The following is a 23,676-nucleotide window of genomic DNA, read 5'->3' as shown; positions in this document are numbered from 1 at the left end:
GACTTGAGTTTTGTGCATGGTGACAGATATGGGTCTATTTTCATTCTTGTACATGTTGATATCCAGTTATGCCAGTACCACTTGTTAAATATGCTTCCTTTTTTTCTTTTGATATTTTTTGCTTCTTTGTCAAAAATCAGGTGTTCGGAGAGGGGTGGATTAATATCTGGGTCTTCTATTCGGTTCCATTGGTCCTCCTGTCTGTTCTTATGCCAATACCAGGCTGTTTTCAGTACTGTAGCTCTGTAGTAGAGTTTGAAATCAGGGATTGTGATGCCTCCAGAAATTCTTTTATTGTACAGGGTTGTTTTGGCTATCCTGAGCTTTTTGCTTTTCCATATGAGGTTGTTCTTTTGAGGTCTTTGAAGAATTTTGCTGGGATTTTGATGAGCATTGAGTTGAATCTGTACTTTCTCCTTCTTTAATTTTTTTTTTTTATTTTTCATGTGTGGGTATTTGCCTGTGTACATGTCTATGTACCATATATGCCTGGTACCAGAGAAGGCCAGAAGAGGGAATCAGGACCTCCTGGATATAGGTGTTGAGAACTGAACCCAGGTCTTCTGAAGAACAGCCAACGGTCTTGACCACTGCGCCATCTCTCCAGCCTTATTTACTTTCTATAAGCATTGTAAAGGGCAATACATCACTCCGTGATCTATGAAACCATACTGCAATCACCATCTTATGTCTACCATCTGAAACATAATCTCTTCTTTCTGCTGCTATTTACCTGGAATAGTTCTAGGCATCCCTTTGTTTCCAGAGACTGTGTTATTTAAGGATCATCTCTTTATCAAAATGTCCGAAAAGTACATGTGTTCCCTTTAGAAAGATTAAGTCTAGGTAATGTGCCCGCACATTTATTTGTACACTTTGCAGTTAAGTATGATTATGTGGGGCTGGAGTAATGGCTCAGCAATTAAGAGCACTAGCTGCTCTTCCAGAGGATTTGAGTTCAATTCCCAGCAACCACATGGCAGTTCACAACTGTCTCTAACTCCAGTCCAGGGCATCTGACATTCTCACACAGACATACATGCACGCAAAATATCAATGCACATAAAAGAAAAATAAATAAGTCATTTTTAAAAAGTATGATTATGTTATTAAGTGGTAGCTGATAAAGTAAGTGAAGTGTACCACAGAACTCTGGGAGAATCCCCACAAGGGGAAAAAAATCATGCTCTCTGATGTTCTTTCTTCTCATATGTAATGACTGTCATGATGAAGGTTTCTAGCAGCCATACTGGTCCAGGGAAGGGGATGCTACATGCCAGAAGAGTGAGGCGAAGACAGAGAAGGTGTGGGTTCCTCCTTTCAGAGAGCTGCCACTCGGCCCTGACTCCCTCATGGTGAATCATTATTTGGTTTGTCAATTACATGCAGATATCAGGATTACTAAATACTCTATTAGATTCTGCCTTTAAAAAAAGTGCTGTACCTGATAGTCCATGCCTGTAATTCAAGTTGTTCAGGAAGCTGAGGCAGAGGGATCGATCACAAGTTTAAGGCCTGCTTGGTCTACAGTGAGTGCCAACTAAGTTTAAGACCTTGTCTCAAGATGAAAAGTAAAAAGAATCCTGGAGTAGAACTCAGTGGTGGAGCCCTTGTTAAGAATGCATGAGAACCCATATTTGATCCTCGATAAGAACAATAAAAAGTCCCCAACCAGTAGGGGGGCAAACGTTATTGTCATTCTTTCCATCATTTTCCTAAAGTCTAAATTCTCTTATCCAGTGTAATAGCAGTTACTTTAAAGGGCTGGGAGATTGCTCAATGGTTAAGAGCTCATACTGCTCTCGCATAGGACTTCAGTTTGGTTCCTGGCACTTGCATCAGGCTGCTCACTGCTGCCTTTAATCCAGTTCCAAGGGATCTGGTACCTCTTCTGCCTCCGTACGTATTTACTCATGTGCTCGTGCATGCACACACATGTGAGTACATACACACACACCATACACACACATTCTTTCTCTCAAAAATATTTTTTAAAGGCATAGCAAATCTGATAAACACTTATTTTCCAAGATCACTACCCCATTGTTTTTGAGACAGGGTCTGATGTAGCCAAGGCTGACTTTGAATTCCCTATGTAGCAAAACTGATCCTCTTACCTCTACTTTACAAGGGCTGGAATTACAGGCATTCCACTACATCGAACCAGGAGCATCTTTTTAGGGTCTTGCCACATTCTTTCTACTGCATGAAAAGAATCTTTACATTGCTGTCCTCTCCTTCTGGTCACGAATGCTAGAGTGTTATCATGTCCCCAGAGCAGTTTTGCCACGTAAGCCTGAGAACAGAGTTTGGATCCCTGGCATCCATATAGAATGCTGGGTGCAGTAGCATCTGCCTGAAATCCTAGAGCTGGGAGGCAGACAAGAGGCTTCCTGGCTAGCCAGTCTAGCTGAATGGGGGAGCTCCAGTTTCAGTGAGGGACCCTGTCTCAAAAAACAAGGTGGAGCATGACTGAGGAAGATACCCAGTGTCTGCTCCCCATAGGCACATACACACATGGGTACCACCCCCTCAAAAGACAGAAAGAGTGTTGGCCATGGTGCACACACCTTTAATCCCAGAGGCAGCTGGATCTCTGTGAGTTTGAGATCCCAACCAGTAGGGATCTACACCAGAAGTTTTCGACCAGCCAGGACTACAAAGAGAGACCTTGCCCAAGAAAACAAAAAACAAACAAACAAACAAAACCCAAACAAACAAACCCATGAAGAGCAGTCCCGGGTTGGCACCTCCTCTCCCAGCTTCCTTCTCCTTCCTGCCTGCTCCCTACTCACCCTCCCTTCACCTTGCTCCTGCTGACTGAGATGAACTCTAGTGAGCTACATCTGCCATGTATTTATTCTGAGCATGCCTTGCATTATAAATAGCATTCTTGTCTCCTCAAATCTCCCAGCCCATCAAGTCCACCACTGTAAAACACGAATAGTGGGCGTTTAATTCCCTGTTTTCCATGGTGAGAGACAGCCCCATCCGAGGCAAATCCTGTGACCAGCTCCTTCTCTCCCCAGGTGGCTGGCCTTGAATCTAGCAGGCTGTGTCATTGGGCATCTTGCCTACTGGGTACTTACTTAAAAAAAAGTCTGTGGTTTCTGGGGAATGGATGTTGTGAAATGGAGTGAAAAGAACTTGAAGCCTGAAACTAGTGAACTTTTCCCTACCCCTCACATGTGAGTAATGACTTGCTGATAGAAGCGGCTTTTTCAAAGATGAAAAACAACTAAGATTTATGGACAGGTCTGTTAAAAAAAAAAAAAAAAAAAAAAAAGGCCAGCACTGCTCGTGGCCAGGGTAGAAAGGTCAGGCGATTCCTAGATCTGCTCTAGGCTGGTAGCTAGGGTGGGCAGGCAGGGGATGGGAAGAGAGAGGACAAGAGACCAGGGTGGGTGTAGCATGTAGGCAGGCTGCATGTTGGGAGACTTCCTGTGGACACTGAGTTTCATGCTAGTGTGAACATAACCCCTACATACAGCACAGGGTGGCCAGTGAAAGCCTGTGCTCTCTTCAGGGCCATGCTGCACACAGTCTGAGGGAGATGGGTATGGCTGGCTGGATGGATAGAGAAGGAAGGGCATCTTCTCAGAAAGAGAATTCTACTTACTGAATAAGTAAGACCCCAAACACTTACTTATTCGGGCTGACCCAGCATAGCCCAGGGCAGTACCCACACAGGCATGAAGTGGGTACAGGCAATAGGAATCTGTAAGAAACTGGGACTCTTATTTACCCCTTCATGGGTCTTTCCAAAGTATGACTCTGCCATGTCCCTCCCACGCCTCTATTCTTTAGACGACTAAGTGTCACAACCTAATTCATTCTCTTTACAGTCAATTCTAACTACATGGTGATGTAATCACAAGGCTTGTGTGCTTGTCTTCTAACCAAGCCTTTGCATTCTGGGTGGTGGATGGGGCCTGAGAAGTAGAACCATATTCACATTTATAAAGATGCTGATAATTTTCCAGTCAAAATTCTTAATTATTTCCCTTTCTTGTAAGCTTGGCTGTGTGAGTTACTAAGAGAAAAGACAACATGGATGCAAGTGAGGTAAAATCTGATGTCTGTGAATGGCTCCCAATTGCCAAGGCCAGGGGCTCAGTATCATGCACGTCTGAGTCCCCAGCTGCTAGTCTATATGCAGCCGTCTCTCCTCAGTACCAGACCTCTGTAAGAACAAGGGCTGGCACGTGAGAAGTGTGCATCTATCTTCTAAGCTCACCTCCCATCACAGGGAGAAACAGACATTTTAGCTGAGTATGCGGGCAGTGAGCTCAGTCTGACAACCCTGGGCCTCTGGCTGAGACCCGTAGAGTGCGAGCAGGTCCACAACTGATGTGGGGCGGGGGTGATGTAACTCCTACAATGGCCCGCCCTTCCTCCCTAGTCACCAGACTGTGCACATGCAAGTGGGGCTGGACCTCCCACCTTGGACCACAAGAGGGGCAGCACATATTGACACTGCAACAGTAGGAAAGAAGGTGTGGTCCCTTGATGACAGGACCACCACAGCAGCTGCTGGGCCATCTGCATTAGGGGGACCCCCTGACTCGGTCTCTGTGTTGCAGACACCAGATCCACACCTACTAAAACACCAGTGGTTCCATGCTTGAAACTGCAGTCCATTTCGACACGGCTCATTGGCTCTACTCTCATGCTCTCGCTACCTCTGCTGGAGATGTGGGAGGCAGGCAAGATCAAAGTGGAAAAGAGGAGCAGAGAGAAGAGAAGGTCAGGCTTTTGATTCTCACCACGTAGCTCTAGCTGACCTGGAATTCAGAGATCCGCCTGCCTCTGCTTCCCAAGTGCTGGGATTAAACATGTGTCACCACACCCAGCTTAGAAATTCACTTTGGCAAGCTCCATCAGTACACTCAAGATATCTTGCCCTTTTAGACATGCAGGACACTAGCTGTCTCAGAGAGCTGGCTAAAGCCCAGCCCCTGGACACCTATCCTCTCCAGTGACCATACATAGAGACACATCCAAACTGCTGTCCTGTGCTCTTTACAACACGGTACTGCCCAAATGCACACACGTACTCCCAGCATGGGTCCATGCTTCCTCCCTAAGCAATCACAGCCACAGCCACTTTCCATTTTGTTTTGCTTTGAAGAGCTCTCGTCATGTGGATTCTCAGTCAAAAAAGGGCATAAGGAACAAGAAAGTCCAGGTTAGCCTGCTCTAAGCAGGACATCTGAGAAGAGGATCTGGAGGGTTTTATGGGTAGGATGAGGGTTTTCCAGAGCTCAGACGGCACTCTTTACTCTCACTCAGATAACGGTAGGATGCTAAAGAGTAAGGGGTTTCAGTATGGCCTATGCAGGGTCCACTCCTGGGCTTAGTTCTTGCCTCGCCAACCCTCAGGCTATACCGTGTCGCAACGGCACGGCCTGGACAACTGTATGGTAGTTAGTATTGGGAGAAGATATCTGGGGCTGAACCAATGCAGGGGGCCAAGGACATGTATCTGCTCCATGGAATGTTCAGGCATTGAGGAGAAATCGGGGAAAAGCTGTTCACCAGCAGGCTCCTTAGTCACCTAGCCAAACCAGGAGTGAATGAGACCAAAGCCTATCTCCTTCACCATAATTCCCTCACTCGGCTGAGGTTCACAGAGAAAAGGCTTGGGAGATGGCATAGTCAGTAAGTGCTTCCTACACAAACATGAGAATCTCCAGTTTGATCCCCAGAACTTACGTGAAAAAGCTGAGCATTGCAGCACACAGCTATGATCCTGGCACTGGGGGCTTGGGAGAGAGAAATCCCTGGGTCTCACTCCAGCCAGTCTAGCCTAGTCAAGTAAGTCCCATGCTTGTGAAAGACTGTGTAAAAAATAAGTGTAGACGCTCCTGTGTCTGCAAACGAATGAACACACGTGTACATGGAGCAGAAGCTTGCTCCAGTGAACACAGAAATGTTGCATCCTCTGTAGCCCTAACACGGCAAGTGAAGGCTCCCACATAGAAGGGAAGCCAGGCAAGGAGGGATGAGCCACAAAAAGTGACCACCAGGCACAGATACCCTTTGCTAACTGGGACAGTGAGACCCTACCAGCCGCGTCAGCACCAGATGGCTTAAGTCCTAGACTGGGCTTATTGTCACCCACAGAGGTCAGTCACCTCAGGGTCAGTGAGACTGGCTGTCAGGAACATATGAGTGGAGGCAAAATAATGCAAAAATGGCCCTCATTTCCTCGAAAGGAGCTTGTTGTCGTCTCTCTGGGGCTTAGTCATTGGGAGGCCATGGAAACAATCCTATCACCCCAGCAACAAGGCTCAGCCAGAGTACTCACAGGCACCTGCAACCTGTTCCCAGGTATAAAGACGTGAGTGTTAGTTTGTACCTGTTTTGTATAGCATGGGAACCAGCTGCTGGTGACGCACTGGCTGAACACAAGTGTGCGTCAGGAGTCCAGGCTCCCTGAGAACAGTGACAGATGGGACAGGCAATGTGGTCTGTAGTCACTGGAACTCCACTGTGACAGTCTTCTACAGGTGATTCAGGGAAGTGTGGAGCCTCCAGCCCACCTTGACCAGATGTCTGCGACTTGAAGAAATGAATGAGGACACAGAGAGCATTCCTTCCCTGGCACATTGTAATTCCTACCTTCTTGTGTTTCCTCCCCCAGAGCCCCCTGACAACAGAAAGGAACACCCTGATGGCAATAGAGCAGGTCAGAGCTGGCCTTGGAGTGGGGCTATGCAAAGGGAGATGCTGGCTTCATAGAGCACTCTTCTTCCACCAGTGCTGCTGGAGTTCCACCAAACTCTCTTGCAGGCAGCATTTTCTTCCCTGCATCTCAGCTCACTTGTGCTAGGAGTCTGCACTGGCCTCAGAGGTCACACCAACATTTCTGTCCCTTTTTCCACGAGAATAGAGGTGTCTGGGAGGTAGAGTGAAGTGCTTCCCTGGGCTCCGTAAGGTCTAACAGTGTGATGTGGCCTTTAGATCCCTTATCTGTAGATCACAGCTAAAACCTTCCATCCCTGTGTGACTCCCTTCCTCTAGGAAGAGTCGTGGAGGACAGGGACCCATCAGTCTTTGGTTAAAGACCTCCTCCCATCTCTCGAATGCTAATTCTCCCCCTTTGTCTCAGCTCTAGGTCCCTAATCTACTTTCTTAGCATATACCTTTAGTGTCTTCTATCACACATGATAATGGTATTTGGACATGGTGGCACACACCTAAAATCCCAGCATTCTGGAGGAGGAGGGAAGAGAATCAAGAGTTCAAGGCCTTCCTGGGCTATACAGAGAACTTGAGGCCAGTCTGGATTACAAGAAAAATATCTCAAAACAGCGGAAACAAAGAAAAGAAACCAACCATGGTCATTTAGAAAACCTCTATCGTCCCCTGAGCTCTCGGCTTCTACTTCCTAGACCTGTAGTCTGGTTTGGATCCCTCCCCCTGCCTCAGAAGAGGGTTTGAAAGGGCAAAGTCACAGGGTCCTGGCTTCAAGTCTGACTCTAGCTCTGGACACACTACTTTACCACTCAAAACTTCTGCTTGGCTTTTGAATGAAGACAAGCATAAATGCTCTCCCAGTGCCGCAAGGCATTCAGAGGTAGAGATGGCTCAGGAAGAGGGGACTTGCGGGAAATGTTCTTCAATCACAGCAGCTGGCACTGCGGTCCCTCTAGGAGAATACGTGTGCCCCTAATCCCTAAGATGGGCCTTCCCAGGATGTGTGGTCATAAGTTAAACTTTTACTCAAGAACTTCCATCCTGGTGCTGAAGAGAGGCTGTAGTGTTTAAATGCACTGGGTGTTTTTATCTAGGATATTATTTATCTATTTATAAATAAATATTTACTTTAAAATTTTATTTTATTCTTATCTATATGGATTTTTGCCTGTGTGTATATCTATACACCGTGTGTATGCAGCACTCTTAGAAGCCAGCAGAGGGTGTCTGGATCTCCTGGAATGGAGTTACAGTATAGGTGCTGGGAACTAAACCCTGGTCCTCTGGAAGAGCACTTAAGCCCTGAGCCATCTCTCCATCCTCATAAATAAATCTTAAAAATCCATCCTGCTTGAGAAAGGAGGGGATGACGAGGGCGAGAACAAGTGAATCTAGACCTGCCATAGGCCTGGATGGAACAGATGCTCACCAGTTGGTGTTTTTAGGAAGCCTAACGTAGCTTACAGAATCTGCTAGGATTGGGCTCTCCCACTTCAAGACAACTTTTTTCTCTTTCCTTTTTCTTTCTTGAGACAGAATTTCTCTACATAGCCTGTTCTAGAAGTCACTGTGCAGATCAGGCCGATCTCAAACTCACAGAGTCCCATAGAACAATTTTTTTAACAACTTAGAATCCAAAAGGCTTTAGCTCCATCGCTCCCACATCAGGCCAGTTTTGAAAACGCCAAATCCTTATTGTTTTGAACTATTTTGACTCATTCATTCATTTATTCAACTGATTATACAGTGATTTTTAGTGGATGCCAGGTTCTAAAAATCAAGGAAGGGAAAAACAACAAAGAATCAGAACCAATAAGATTGCTTCGTGGGTAAAGTACCTGCTGCCATGCTTGATGACTTGAGTTTGATCCTAGGTAGAAAAGAAAAACGGACTCCTGCAAGGTTCTCTGACCCCCACCATGTGTGCTATGGCATGCTTGTGCACACACCCACAGACAAAATGAAACGTAAAAAAAGCACTACTTTTTGGGAAGTGTTGTTCTGCTGGAGGGAGTCAAAATACCAAGAACTACAGACTGTAGAGAATGAGGCAGTGGGGTGAAGTGCACAGCACAGTCTGGGCGGCCAGTTAGCCAGCCTGCTGTGGAGCTGAGGCTGAGGCAGGAATGGGATCAGTGGGTAGGCAGGTGCAGGAAGGAGAGAAGTCCAGTTCAGGACGAGTAGCCTGTGCAGAGCTGTGGTGGCCAGAACAGGAGAAAGAGGCAAGAGAGGCGTGGGGCAGGAGGGCTTTTGGTATTGCTTAGGGGGCTTGGGTCTTAGAATATGGGAAGCCAAGGTAGGGAAGTGGGTAAGGGAGCAGCAGCATGGATGGCTCTGTCATGGTGAGGAGCACAGTGGACAGTGTGGGAGAGGAGGAGGCCCAAAGCTCAGGCTAATGGGATCTAAAGAAGTCTAGGGGAGAAGGCGGGGCGAGAACAGCATATGAAGTAAGACTGAGGATTCGGGCTTTGGGAGTGGTTGCTGAACGTTGGCCATGATTGACCTAAGGGTTTCTTGCTTCACACGTGCAGGATGGAGGCCAGGTGTATTGGATTTCCCATAAACTGGATTATAGATGGTAGTGAGTCTCCTGGCTTGGATGCTGGGAACCGAATTCAGATCCTCTTTGGGTGTAATATGTGCTCTTAACCTACGAGCCACCTCTCCAGCCCCTGGTCCCTCCCTGAAAAAGACTGATGGATCACACACGGGACTAAACTCGCAAAGGTTTTTAGAGACAGTGCACCTGAGCAGAGTAGGAATAACCTACGGGAAGGCAGAGGGAGGAGGGAAAAGACGCTTGGAGACCTCTTCTGGGCCCAACCCTGCAAAATGCCTGTGAGCTGGCAGGAAGGACATAAACAGAGGCAGACTAGTGTGCAGCCTTCAAAGGTTCTGGAGGTGGAGCTGCCTGTGACTCAGCATAAATCTCCAGAGGCCAGAGGCCCTGCTGACTGAGCTATCTCACCATGGACCCACTGTAAAATGTCACAGTGACCCAGTACTGTATCTCTTCACTCAGGCCTTCTTCCCTGATTGCTCAAGGGTTGGAACATATGAGGAGTGTCCATAGTTTATGCTGGCTCACTGGTTTTATGTGGGTGACAATGGTGCACATGTGTTGTGTGTGTGAGGATGGTGATGGGAGAAGAGCATTTTGGGAGGAGTTGAGCAAGTGTGGGTTTTTCCCTCCTTTGTTGCCCAGGGCTACAGGGCTGTCTGGACTTGCTCTATACAATGTCACCTCCCTATGTTCCAGTTTCAAACATTTACTTCTCATAGTTTCTGTATCTCATTTATGCTTCCATTCATTCTTCTGTTTCTCTGCCAAGGCTCACTATGATTCTAGTTTTATGTCATGCGCAGGAGGCTCCTTCAGGGTCTCCCAGTTAGCCTGTGTCAAAGGCCTCTACCATCCCAGGCTAGTTCTCTGCTCCACAGTCTGAGGCCCAGGCCTCAGAGGTAAGCAGAAAGGGCTCAGGACATGGCTGGCAAATGCAGACAGTGAGTGAAGGAGGGGCTGCTACAGCTTGCATGCGTCAGTACTGAAAGGGACTCGCTAGCTGCTTCTACTAGGGATGCATGGCTCAGCTGCTGGTTTTAGAGTGCCATTCTCAATCTCTATAGCAACTAAGGATAAACTGGGTGGAAGATCAAGCCATCAGTGAAAACTGAGCACTCACAGAAGACAATAGCTGGAACTGGTGCACATCTAGAAGCCCAGCGCTCAGGAAGGAGAAGCGGGGATCAAGAATTCAAGGTTAGCTTTTATAATTGGAGGCCAGTCTGGGCTATAGGAGATCTCAAACAAACAATCTCTAAGCCTGGACAGAGCAACCCACAGCATGTAGGAAAAGGAAATGAAGGAAGAAAAGGAGCTAGGGTTATTTGGGATGACACAATGACAAAGGTCGTAGGGTTCTTATGTGATTCTTGGTGGATTAGGAGGGTTAGACCAGGACCAGAGCTCCAAGAGGTAGAGATAAAGGTTGTTACATCTGTCTGTTTATATATTCTTTGTCCTTTCCTCTGAGACAGGGTTTCTCTGTGTGTAACGCTGGCTGTCTTATAACTTGCTCTGTAGATCAGGCTGGCCTCAAACTCACAGAGATCCGTCTGTCTCTGTCTCCTGAATGCTGGCTGGGATTAAAGGCGTGCGTCACCACTGGCTAGAACTTGCTTTGTGTGTCAGGCTGGCCTGCTGCCTCCTGAGCACTAGTGTTAAAGGCATGTGTCTCCATACCTGGCTCCTTCTTAAATCTTTTCTGTTTTTCTCATAAGTAAATTTCTACTTAGAAGTTGGCCTTCTTGAGCTCAAATACCTGATCCCTTGTTAAATAGCTTTTCTTTCTTATCCTTTATCAAGGCAAATAGACTGCTGGTCATCAGAATTAACATTTTCTTCAAAATCTTACATGTGGGTATAGAGAAAGTCCATCCCGACCAGGATCAAAGCCTGGCTAAAGCTGATAGGGTAAACAGTGAACCAGTGCAGTAGAGAAGGGCTCAGGAGGCCAGCCCTTGTCTGCTCCTGACCCATAGCCTCTCCAGCTTTTAGGAACCCTTGTTCTCGCCCAGAATGCCATTTCCTAACTGGAGAACCACACAAACTTGTATTTTAAGCTTAAGTATTGTCCAAGTGTTTATTCCCATATGGAATCCCATGTTCTAAAGTCCAATACAGAACACAAAACAGGTAAGTAGGCTGCTATGGTGGGGACCTGCAAAGTCGGCTCTATGTATCTCCTGCTAATGAACTAGAGCTCTTTCCCATGCATTTCAAGTCCTAATCAAGTCAGCAGAAGGGTAGGACCTCATACCCCGCCATAAAGACTCCTCTAACTGTAAACTTCATTCCTCTTTGTGTTTGTTTTACAAGACAAGGTTTCTCTATATAGTGCTAGTTGTTCTTGAGCTCACAGAGACCCACCTGCCCCTGCTGGGACTAAAGGTCTGCACTACCATTACCCAGCTCATCCTTCTATTCTTAAGTCCCATGCAGGCCATTTCTTCTGTGTCCATTTATAGGCTGGGCCTGACACAGAGGGGAAGGCGGAGGCTACAAGACCTCCCTTAAGTTTATTCCTGTGAGCCTGAAGGAGCTCCAGGCACTGCTGCTGGCAACTGTGATGGAGTGACACACAACAGCAGAAACCAGCAGGCAAAAGGTGAGGATACCGTTACCGTCCCCACGAGAACTATTTGAGCACAGGGTTTTGTGTGCTTGCTCTTTGTGTGCACTCTCCCACTCTCTCGCCCCCCCCCCCCCAATCGTGTATGGGTGTTTGGCCTGCATGTATGTCTGTGCACCTTGTAGAGGCCAGAAGAGGGTGTTGGAGTACCTGGAATTGAAGTTACAGATGGTTTTGAGCTGACATATGGGTTCTGGTAATTGAACCCAGGTCCTCTGGAAGAGTCAGTGCTCTTAACCACTAAGCCACCTCTACCAGCATGCTGAGTTATTTCCTTTTGGTCTTTCAGAATCATTAATCAATTGTTTTCAAGATTTATTTATTTACTATGTATACAGTGTTCTTCTTGCACACCAGGAGAGGGCACCAGATCTCATTACAGATGGTTGTGAGCCACCATGTGGTTGCTGGGAATTGAATTCAGGACCTTTGGAAGAACAGCCAGTGTTCTTTTTTTTTTTTAAATATTTATTTATTTATTATGTATACAATGTTCTGTGTGTATGTCTACAGGCCAGAAGAGGGCACCAGACCTCATTACAGATGGTTGTGAGCCACCATGTGGTTGCTGGGAATTGAACTCAGGACCTTTGGAAGAGCAGGCAATGCTCTTAACCGCTGAGCCATCTCTCCAGCCCACAGTCAGTATTCTTAACCTCCGAGCCATCTCTCCAGTTCCTCATAACCAAGTCTTACTACAAATCTACACAAAAGCCCACTGTATGAAAGACATCAGAAGGTGCTGTGGTGTGAGAAAGTAAATTTAATGCTTGTCCCTTCTATAAGTTCAAGGCCATGTCAGGTGGATCAATGGTCAGCCTTGTGAAGAAGTAGCAGGGCTTCCGACAGTTGAACTGTGCTGTGGAACTTTGTTCCCAATGAATGTAAAGGTCCCACCCTGCCCTCCTGTTTGTACAGCTAAAGAATACTTTGTCCCCTATCACAATGCCTTGTGGCTTCTGAGTGTTTTGAGGTTCGTGGTAGTTCAGACTTGCTCTGTATCAGTACCAGAGGCAAAGGCAGGAATCTCCCTTGGATGCCTTGAAACCTTGAATTCATCCCATGTTTTCTTTCTCTCCACTTCCCACAAGCAGCAACCCCCAATTCTTTTGAGCTCCCTAGATCTCACAAATCAATCTTTTTCTATCCGCCCATCACCACCAAGGGCATTTTGTGAGAACTGTCTGGGCTGAGTCCCCTCATTCATTTACAGTCCTGATCCATCTCATACACTTCCACATGTGCCTTGTAACAGCACTTTCCTGTTGAAAACGCCCCGGAGACCCGACTGCCACCCTACTACTCAAAGTCATTCCTGCCCTTTCTAGACTGGTCCCTGCTCTTCTCTTGTCCCTCCTCAGTCTGGCTCTGTCTAGGGATGTCCATTTGCAACTCCAACCTTCCCAGACCCCTTCAGCTCCAGGTTTGGGCTCAGTGTTTCCTTCTGTGTCCAATGTTCTGCTCCCATTGGTATAACATGTGTCTCTTCCGCTGGATAGCTGCCTCCTCAAGATCATTCTGAGACCCAGCAGTAAGGATGCAATGGGCGCTGTGAGAGAAAAGCTCTTCTGCCTGCACCCAGCCCACATTTACGAGCAAGAGGCAACAGGTGGCTCCTGGTTTCTTTCTTTCCTTAGAGGAAAAGTGAGAAATAATTTTATTACCATATATAGATAGGGTCTTAAGCCCAGGTTGGCCTTGAACTCCCTATGTAACAGGATGAACTTAAACTTCTGATCCTCTTGCCTCTTCCTCCTGAGTGCTGGGATTTCAGTATATGCCACCATGCCTGGTTTATATGGTGCTAGTGAGCAAACCCTGGGCCTTATGCATACTATGCAAGCATTCTATTGACTGATCTGCATCTACAGCCCCTTGTTCTGCTTTTTTTTTTTAAATATTTATTTATTTATTATGTATACAATGTTCTGTGTGTATGCCTACAGGCCAGAAGAGGGCACCAGACCTCATTACAGATGGTTGTGAGCCACCATGTGGTTGCTGGGAATTGAACTCAGGACCTTTGGAAGAGCAGGCAATGCTCTTAACCACTGAGCCATCTCTCCAGCCCTGCTTTTTTTTTTTTTTTTTTAAATTGTGTGTGTATGTGTGTCTATGAAGAGCAGAAGGCATCAGATCCCCCAGAGATGTAAGGCACCCAATAGCGGTGCTTGAAACTGAAGTCATCAGGTCTTCTGTAAGAGCAGTATGTACTCTTAACTGCTGAGCTCTATTTCCAGGCCCTCCTGTTCTGTTTTTGAAACAAAGTCTTTTGTAGTCCAGGCCAACTTTGAACTTCCTATATAGTTGAGGCTGGCTTTGAGCCCCTGGTCCTCTTGCCTCTATCTCACGAATGCTAGGGTTATAGACATGTGTTGCCATGGCTATAATAATTCTAACTCCTTGAAGAAGACCTTATGTAGTCACATCACTTAATTTTATTTTATTGTGGCATTATAGGTGCTGATTTGGGAAGCAAAATAAATGACATGCATTTTTATGAAATCCAAGGTTCAGTAGGGGTAACTGACTGGGAACAGCTAACTAAATTAATTAAAACGTAAGAAAATCAACCTGAGTTGGCATACACCAGTGTTTACAAATACTTGGGAGGTGGAGGCAGGAAAGGTCAGGGCCAGCCTGGGAATCATGAGACCATGTCTCAAACAATCCAAAACAGAGAAGAAGAAAGAAATCAAGCCGTTTAGTGGCTCTACATGTTATGAACCAGGCAGAAGAGACAGAATATAAGGGTGCTCCTTGGTCTGAATGAGGACCATCATGTAGTGACACACCACATAGGATGCGATGTTGCTAAAATCTTTGAATTATATGAATTTGACTCTTTTGTATACAGTATTCATTCAAAACTTTTAAGGAGGGATGTGGCAAGGCACTGTAATCTAATTTAAGGGAAAAAAGCCATCATAGGAACTGAATTCATTCATTTCCTCCACTCAGATTTTGGTAACTTAGGCTGGCCAAAAATGACCTGGAACTTCTGATCCTCCTGCCTTCATCTCCCAAGTGCTGAGACTATAAGCATGCACTACCATATATCTGGTTCATGGTGGCAATGGAACCCAGGACTTTGCACAAGCTAGGTGAGCATTCTAGCCAATTGAGCCCAACTCCAGTCATCCTTTTCTCCTCCCTCCCCCCACCCCATATATCCCAGGTTGGCTTCAAACTTGATATGGGATTGAGAATGACCCTCAACTTCTGATCCTCCTGCCTGCACTCACAATGACAAGGGTAACCATTGCCATTTTCTGTAGTACTGAGGAACAAACCCGGGGTTTCATGTATGCTAGATAAGCTCTCTATTACCTGAGCTGCACCCATATCCCAGATATTTTGGGGGGGATATTTTATGTGTTTATGAGTGTTTTGTCTGCATGCATGCATGAGCACCAAGTGCATGTCTACAGAGGTCAGACTAGGGAGTCAGGTACCCTGGAACTGGAGTTATAGATAGCTGTGAGCCCCCACATGGGTGCTGGGAGTTGAACTTGGGTCTTCTACAATAGCAGCAGGTGCTCTTAATTGCTGAGTCATCTCTCCAGCCCCATAAATCAATCAAATGACCTATCAGTATTTATTATATTGGATTTTTTCAGTTGTAAAACTAGATTGTGATTGTCTAAAACACATTTTATTTCAAAATATTTTCAGGAAGGATGCAAGTCTGGCAGTCTTCTTCCATTTGCATACATAAGTTTCTCTTCTGAACATCCAGGGTATTAGTTAGCTCCAAGAGTTGTGTCTTGGCTACTTAATAGTTATCTATCTCCTAAGAGGGCAATATTCTCTTATAAAAGCATAGAACAGCTAACAAATCTAAGAAATCTAGTACCAACTTTACTGTACAGATGATAATCCATTGTGGTATACCTTTTTCTCTGATCTTAAATTGTCCAATAATATATATACATACATGTATATATATATATACACACATATATATGCAATATATATATCACACATACATATATTCTATTTCCAAATACTCTCTCTCTCTCTCTCTCTCTCTCTCTCTCTCTCTCTCTCTCTCTCTCTCTCTCGCCATAGCTGATCTGGCACTCACCATGTAAGCAGAAGACTGTCAGCAATCCTGCTTCTGTCTCCAAAGTGCATGAGCCACTATACTCAGCTTTTAAATCTCTTTTATTGATCAAGATGAGCAACACAAAATTTGGTAAGTGGGCTTCCTTAAGGGGACTTATACAGGAGTTTAAGATGCAGAAAGGATCAATATATAAAATTAGGATCTCTCTTTCTTATGAATTCAAGCTAGAAGAATGTGATAATATGTTTGTATTATAAATGAACTTGGAAAACTGAAAAAAAAAAAAGGAGAGCAAAGACTAAAAATTTAAAGGTAAGAGAAAACCGCTATCTGAATTCACTGCGAAATTCTTGTTTGCTCTCAGGCAGAGCAGGTCCCAGGAGAACACTGGCTATTAAACCTCCAAATATGCTGTGTACTTGCTGGACATTGCAAGCATCCTCCTAGGAGAAACTGTGTGTGAGATGGTGAGAGGGCTACCAATCCTCATGACCTGGGTTTGATCCCCAGGACCCACAGTGGAAGGAGAACCGACTCCTCCAAGTTATCTTCCATACACCCCACCCACCCCTGCCATGTGCACACACACAGACTACTAAATGTTAGTAAGAAGAAAGACAAGCTTCATAGGAAAGGAGTGAAGCCGCAGGGAGGGATCATTCCCATGGAAGTGGCCTGCAGGTCGGCACAGAGCACTGATGTACACCACTGTAGCTCCTCTCGCTGCTTCACTCAAAGGCCAAGTTGGTCCTGGCTATACTGCCTTGGAGTGGCATAATGCAAGACTGTGCAAAAACTAGCTCCTTCCCTACATGCAAAGGAAAGCACACATAGTATAGCAGAGATCTCACTTCTCTAAAAGCTTGAATACTCTAGGAACCCTCCCGAGTACAGGCCAGCACAGTGCTTCAGAGAACAGCCCTTGCCGTGAGGATACAGTTACAGATACTGGATGGCTCTGTCCTTTCCTGTTCAACTGTCCATTATGCGGAACTTCCCTGCACAGCTGTGACTCTCTGCCTCAGAATGACATTCATGCTTCTCATCAGGATGACTGGCCCAGAAATCTTCCTGCAACCCAGGCTGAAGCACTCTATATCCATAAAAATAGTCACTGTCCCAGATTATCAGCTCATTCAGAAGTATGCAACCTTGCTTCCATCCTAACTTGCTTCCCATCTCTTACAGCCAGCAGCCCATGTCCAACCCTAAAGAGGAGTTCCCTTTGCTTCTGTAACACTGAGATGACCTCAGGCCAGGGCTATAATGGCTATATAGTGAGTGAGTTTAGCACTGCCCATCCAGACCTCTTTCTTTCTGCCTTAGTCCTGTCTCTTGGGCTAATGTGGTTACCAAATAAGGAAGAAAGGCTCAGAAAGGCAAAACTTAGCTTACACATATGAAAACTCATGTAGGAACAAAATGATGGACCAGTGATTCCTGGCTTCTGTAACTATACAGATAATAAGATTTGGCCTTGTTTAAAACAGAGAACTGCAGTCAAGAAAGGATACTGTATACTAAATTTCTACATTTGAAAACAACTTTCTCTAGGAGTTCTAAGTAGAGTCCACAGAAAATAGCCAGCAGATCAAATTTGGGAAGTGCCCTGCTTTTGTTCATTTTATTGGAATATAACTGTGCTCATTTGCCTATGGTTTCGGCAGGTTTCTCGTTACAATGATAATGTTGAGGAAGAGGCTGAATGGTTAGGCAAAACTTAAAATATTTACTATATGGCATCTTATAGGTAAGCTTGCCAATCCTGGTCCTGGAGCAATAAAGTGAGAGACAAGGTCAAGAACAAGGTACCTGTTGACCGGCAGGTGTTTCCTTGGGACATGGCTGTTGTCACGATTTCCGTGGCTGCCTCTCTGACAGTTTGTTCCTCACTCTGCAGAAGGGTAAGGACACACCTCCAGAGAGAAAGTGTGTCCTGCAATTCTGTGAAGAAAACGAAAAGGCATTCATGTCATCTCCAGCACCACTGACAAGCACGCAGTAACACTGCTTTAACCACAGGTGGGAGGAGGATCTTTGTGAAGAAGCAACAGCCATTCTTTTTTGGGAGGGGGTGTCACTGTAAGACAGGAAGACCTGAGGATCAGAGCAACACTGGAACAGAGAGGACCCTGCTGGGGAAGCTTGGAAACTTTGTGTGTGTGTGTGTGTGTGTGTGTGTGTGTGTGTGAGAGAGAGAGAGAGAGAGAGAGAGAGAGAGAGAGAGAGAGAGAGAGAGAGAGAGGGAGGAAGAAGGGCAAGGTTTCCAGAAAGTGCAGACTATCCTACAAGGTCCCAGGCAATTCTCTTTAGCGGCATGATTTATGCAACAAGAATGTTTTTCACATTGTTAATCAGGACTCAGAAGGCATCTCTGTGATATCGAGGCCAGCTTGGCCTACATATAGAGTTCCAGGACAGCCAGGGCTATATATTGAGACCCCGTTTGGGGGTGGGGTGGGATTGAAGGTTGATGGCACATACTAGTAATCCCAATCTTGGTTATGAAGTGAGTTGAGGGACAGCTTGAGCTACATGGTGAGACCTTATCTCAAAAAAACCAGAGTTCTTTGCAGAAAGTAGTTTGGTGTGATTTGAGAGACAGTGAGAACTCACCAATTCGGAAAAGCAAAGTATTCATCAATATCATATCTGGGGGCAAGTATTAGGGAGGTCCCATGAAAAATGGCCCATGTTACATGTCTCTAGGGCCTATTTTCTGCTGCCATTGCCATTGGCATGGGTTCTGCTAGTGACCATATGGAAATGCTATGGATAACAGGCAGAATCTGCTCTGCGGAGCGTCAAGGGCAATGAGATCTAGAATATAGGTGATGAGCAGTCACAAATGAAGTTGGGCAGCTGCAGGAAGACATTGAAATGGGCTCCAGGGATAGAAAATAGGAGGGTGGAGAGGGCAGCAGGCAGTGTGAGTTCAGGCTGTGGAGCGTCTCACTAGAGGGCAAGGGCAGCGCAGCACCCAGCATGCCTTGAGAGGAGTCTGAGCCGGGGCCTCACCCCCTTTGCCGACAGCACCATCTGGAGTTCAGCTCTTCCCTGCTCCCAGATCATGCTTACTCCTCCTCACAGACTCTATGTTCTTTTAATTTTTGAGACAGGATTTCTAGCAGCCCACTGTGAGTCCTAGATTAGCCTCAAACTCCTGACACCCTCCTGCTTCCACCTCCAAAGGCTGCCATTGCAGGTGTGCACTGCCAAAGAATCCATCTTGAGTTTTCCCATAACAAGATCACCTGACCCTCTAAAGAATTTCCCTCTTCCATTTCAGGCTGGTCTCGAGTCTCTGGTGGCTGTTTTTCATGAGCTTGTGGGCCATTGGCCATCACTTGTATCTTTCTTGTTTGTTCTGCCATCCCTAGCACCAGCCACTAACACAAACCAAGACTCAATTCCACAAAAGAATTTCAGGTTGTTTTACAAGTCTTACTTGTTGTGAGTGACAATGTTAGCAAAGTTGTTCAGGAAAATGTGCCCCTGTGCAGCAAAATGGTACTGACCTTACTGAGAGTGCGTGACACAGAAGAGGAAACACAGCACCTTTTTTTTTTTTTTTCCGAGACAGGGTTTCTCTGTGGTTTTGGAGCCTGTCCTGGAACTAGCTCTTGTAGACCAGGCTGGTCTCGAACACACAGAGATCCGCCTGCCTCTGCCTCCCGAGTGCTGGGTTTAAAGGCGTGCGCCACCACCGCCCGGCCGAAACACAGCACCTTTGAGAGAGGGTTTTACTGTGCTGTCTAAGCCAGTTTTACCAGCATCAGCCTCTCAAGTAGCTAGGAATGCAGGCACAGACCACTGTGCCTGACCTAACCTAAAGTTTATTAGCCTTTTCTCCTATTGCTCTGGCTTCAATGATTAAACTGTAACCACAGGAGGGTCGCCGGTGATGTCACTTAGAAGAAGTAAAAGGACAGCAAGGAAAACTGCTCCCCAGACAGAGGCTGCACAGGCGGGCACTTCACAGGTCAAACTTCAATTTCAGTGTCCACCTAAAAACTGATTCTCCCCTTAACCCTGGAAATCTGTCACCATAACAATACTGAAAGTTCCTTGTGGGGCTGGGCCCTTGCCTGATTCTTGAGGGCCAAGCTTGAACGTAGTAAAGACAAACAGAAAGTGACTTGTGGTCAGGAAGAGACAGGAAATGAGCACCCAATGGCAATAAGACCACATGCAGAGGAGGACAGGTCTGTGCTGGAGTCTGGCTCTCTGTCCCTGGTTCTCCTTTAATTAAACCCTATGTTTATAAATTGAAACAAACTCCAAAGCAACACATTAAAAACATTAAACACCCCCCCTCACCCCACCCATGTTCTTTGTCTTCAGAAGTTTTCCTCAGATTTCATTTTCTTTGGCATCTCTGGCATGAAGCTAAACCTAGCTACTGCTCTCTAGGCATGAGAGTGGCAGTGAGGGAAGGAACCAGTTTAGAAGCCAGGTCAGAGCTGCACACCCATTTGACTTTGGAATAGCACCTTTCAAGTCCAGTTCAGTAGTAAAGGGAACCATGGCCCCGTGGTGACATCAAAAAGAAGCCTGGCCCTTCTTAACCTCAGCAGCATGCTGTCCTGGGGAGTACTTTCCTACATCTTTTAAGGAAGTCCTGGCTTCTTGGAAGAGGAGAAGGTTGGGCTGAGTCTTGAAAAGCCAACAAGTCAGTCAGGCAGAGTTTATTTCTAGATAGCTACTTCCTACTGATGACAAACAGGCCCGAGGAAGCAGTGGCAGATGACGAAGCAGTAAGGTGGGCCAGGGATGAAACAGAAAAACACAAAGGAGTACAGAAAGGGCCTAGAGTTGTGTTAAAGGATGTGTAGATTTAGCCTGGAGACAGTGGGAACCCACTCACAGCTCCTCATCAGTGGAGCACGGAGGTCTATACTAATAATCCCAGTACTTGGGAGGCAAGACAGGAAATTTCTCAAGTTTGAGGTTCTCCTGGGCTATACAGTAACACTGTCTCAAATGAGAGTTTTTAATAATAGACTACCAAAAGGGTCAAATTTAAAGATAGGAAAGACTGCAAAGCTCATGGGTGTTTTGAAAAAATGTGCACGGGATGGCTTGGATGATAAGATTGAAGGGAACGAAGGTAAGCAGCTGTTGGTAAAGAGCCAGAATATAAACGAAGAGGACAGAATATCCTGGAAACATGTCAAAGTGTCACACATGCTGCCTTTGACAGTGTCCTTTCTGTTAGTCTGGAATATCCTGGGTTAGTTGACCTGGGTGCAGTGGGCACCCTGCTTAGCACCCTTACCGAGAGTGGGCTGGGGACTGGTGAGGAACAGGGGTGCGGTGCTTGTGAGGGCAGCAGCAGCAGCCAGTCTAGATGCAGTAGGAAGATGGTCTCCACAGGACCGGACAACCAGCTGGACCCACTGCCTCAGCTCAGAGGCTAGGGAATCCTTGTTCTGAGAACACAAAAGGACATCATGAGTGATCCTCTACCTGTAGCCTCAGGAAACACCAGTGGCTCAGGGCTCTCTCTAAGCAAAGCCCCACTGGTTTTGATAATAAAAGCTTTATAGGTACATAATTCACAGACTTTTTCTAAAACTTTGACACTTAAGACTGTATCTATATCTTTATCTATATTTATCTATATCTGTGGCACACCTGTGATACTCTGACTTGTATGTGCTTTGTGTGATGTCCGGGTCAACAGATCAAGGTTTTTAATCTTTTACCTATTCCTTTTCATGGTCAAATAATATTCTACTCTGAGTTTTGACACTTGGTTTATTTTTAGCTTTTGTACTCATGTCTCACTTTCTCTATAATGGAGATTCTCATTCCATGTGAACTACTTCCTGGTATGCTTTGGAGGTTTCCTCTAAGGGCATGCTGAAAGCCAACTGCTGCTGTAACATGTTATATGGGGCAAGGCGTTCTGAGCAGTGAGGAGAGTGGCATCATGACATTAATGGACAAATGCTGTTATCTCCAGGCTGAGCAAATCCTCATAGGAGTAACTCTGCCACACAAGCGAATTCTTCTGTTTGTCTGTCTGCTCCCTTTCTTCATGCCTTCTCACCTCGTGCCACACTCTGCCATGTCTGCAGTTATCAGGCAGTGAGAAGGCCTTCTATGGAAAGCCTCAGAACTGGGAGAAGGAATGTCTTGTTCATGAAGCCCACCATCAGAGAACCAGAGGCAGTCTCCAAAACACTCCATCAAGGAGCTGAACCTCTCTGACTGCACCCAGAGAGTGCTGGGGCAGTGGCTCCGGAGATCTAAACTGAGCTTCTCAGCTGCTGATGCCAAAGCACAGTTCCCCCCCAGAGCCCTGGCAATGTGTCCCTCCATGAAGGTCCACCGGTCTCTGATTTTTCTCTCCTTAGAAAATACTTCCAGTTTCATGAGATAATACTTCATTCAAGTTCCAAACAGCTACGCTGGAGGCAACTGGTGAAGAGCAGCTGCACGGTTTCTTCAGCAGACTGGCTTCTGCTGCTGAGACGGCTGGCTGCCTTAGGACGGGTTTCAGGTGTTCTGCTGTGGCTGTTTGTTTCCTGAGACAGTTGTCTCTCTATGTAGCTGGGCTCACAACTGGGGCCCTTATGCCTCAGCCTTAGAAGTGCTGGGATTACAGGGGTGGGCTTTTGTTTGGTTGTAGTGCTAGGGAGGAACCCAGGGCCTTGTGCATGCTAGGCAAATGCTTTTTTACTTTACTGAGCTACAGTCCTTGTGCATGCTAGGCAAATGCTCTTTTTTTTTTTTTACTTTACTGAGCTACAGTCCCAGACCTATTTATCTTTTAAGAAAATCCTGTCTTTCCATATTTCTCTTTACTTCCAAACACTGTTTTCTTCTATTTATTTTTAAAATTTTTAGATCTCTGAGTGGCCTATGACCTAAGTTTAGTCCTCAGTCATGCCTTTGAATGACAGAGCCAAGGAATCTGCTTCCTTGCTTGCTAATGCTAACATTGGGGTTTTTACCCTGACCCAGCCTTGGACAATCTGATTTAAAAAAAAAAAAAATATTTATTTATGTATGAGTGTTCTATCTGCATGTATGCCTGCATACCAGAAGAAGGCATCAGAGCTGTTGTGAGCTGTCATGTGGTTGCTGGGAATTGAACTTAGGACCTCTGGAAGAGCAACCAGTGCTTTTAACCACTGAGCCATCTCTTCATCTCTCCAGGCAATCTGATCTTTTAAAACCAGCCTTCCCCTTGGGTTTCCAGAGTCTGCCAGTGACTCAGCACTCTCTTTCTCTCACTAGTGTGTACTCGGGTCTGTTCCTCTCTGCCTCCACTAGCACAGTGAGGAAAGGTTTAATTGTACTGCAGATTGGCCATTGTTCGCCCACTACCTTGATATGGTGCTGTCTTTCTTTTTTAAAAATCAAATGTGTTCTTTAAGAGTTTATACAAGTATGTAGTGTATTCTTATTGCTGTTATTCTTCTCCCCTCTATCCTATAACCATGTTTTGTTTTATTTGTGCCCCTGGGTTTCATTAGGACCATCTGTCTGCTGGAGTCTGGCAGGTTCACTAGTGCTTACGTAACCTAAAATGATTGTTCTCTCAGAACAAGTAGCCCATGATTCAAGGGGCAGAGCCCCTCCCCTATCCATGCCTGACTGTCAGGAGGACCTATGCTGTGCAGGCCTAGAATAAGTAACACTGATGTGTCCTGTCTAGAGGATGGGATTTCACTGCCCTTCTCATCTCTCAGCTCTTAAATT

At 45.9% G+C, this 23,676-nt stretch overlaps 1 protein-coding gene across 1 annotated transcript in view; it reads right to left on the bottom strand.

Moving 5' to 3' along the window:
* Positions 1 to 23,676, bottom strand: part of Thada (THADA armadillo repeat containing) — a 317,002-nt gene that overhangs the window by 24,787 nt on the left and 268,539 nt on the right. The window contains exons 35-36 of the mRNA XM_057784137.1: positions 21,242 to 21,395; positions 17,776 to 17,907 (exon numbers count right to left, since the gene is read on the bottom strand). Coding sequence (XP_057640120.1) covers positions 17,776 to 17,907; positions 21,242 to 21,395 — 286 coding nt within the window. The remainder of the gene's footprint in view (positions 1 to 17,775; positions 17,908 to 21,241; positions 21,396 to 23,676) is intronic.

Source organism: Chionomys nivalis, chromosome 1 (assembly GCF_950005125.1).
Source record: "Chionomys nivalis chromosome 1, mChiNiv1.1, whole genome shotgun sequence".
Classification (NCBI taxonomy): domain Eukaryota; kingdom Metazoa; phylum Chordata; class Mammalia; order Rodentia; family Cricetidae; genus Chionomys; species Chionomys nivalis.
This window is presented reverse-complemented; position numbering and strand designations above follow the sequence as displayed.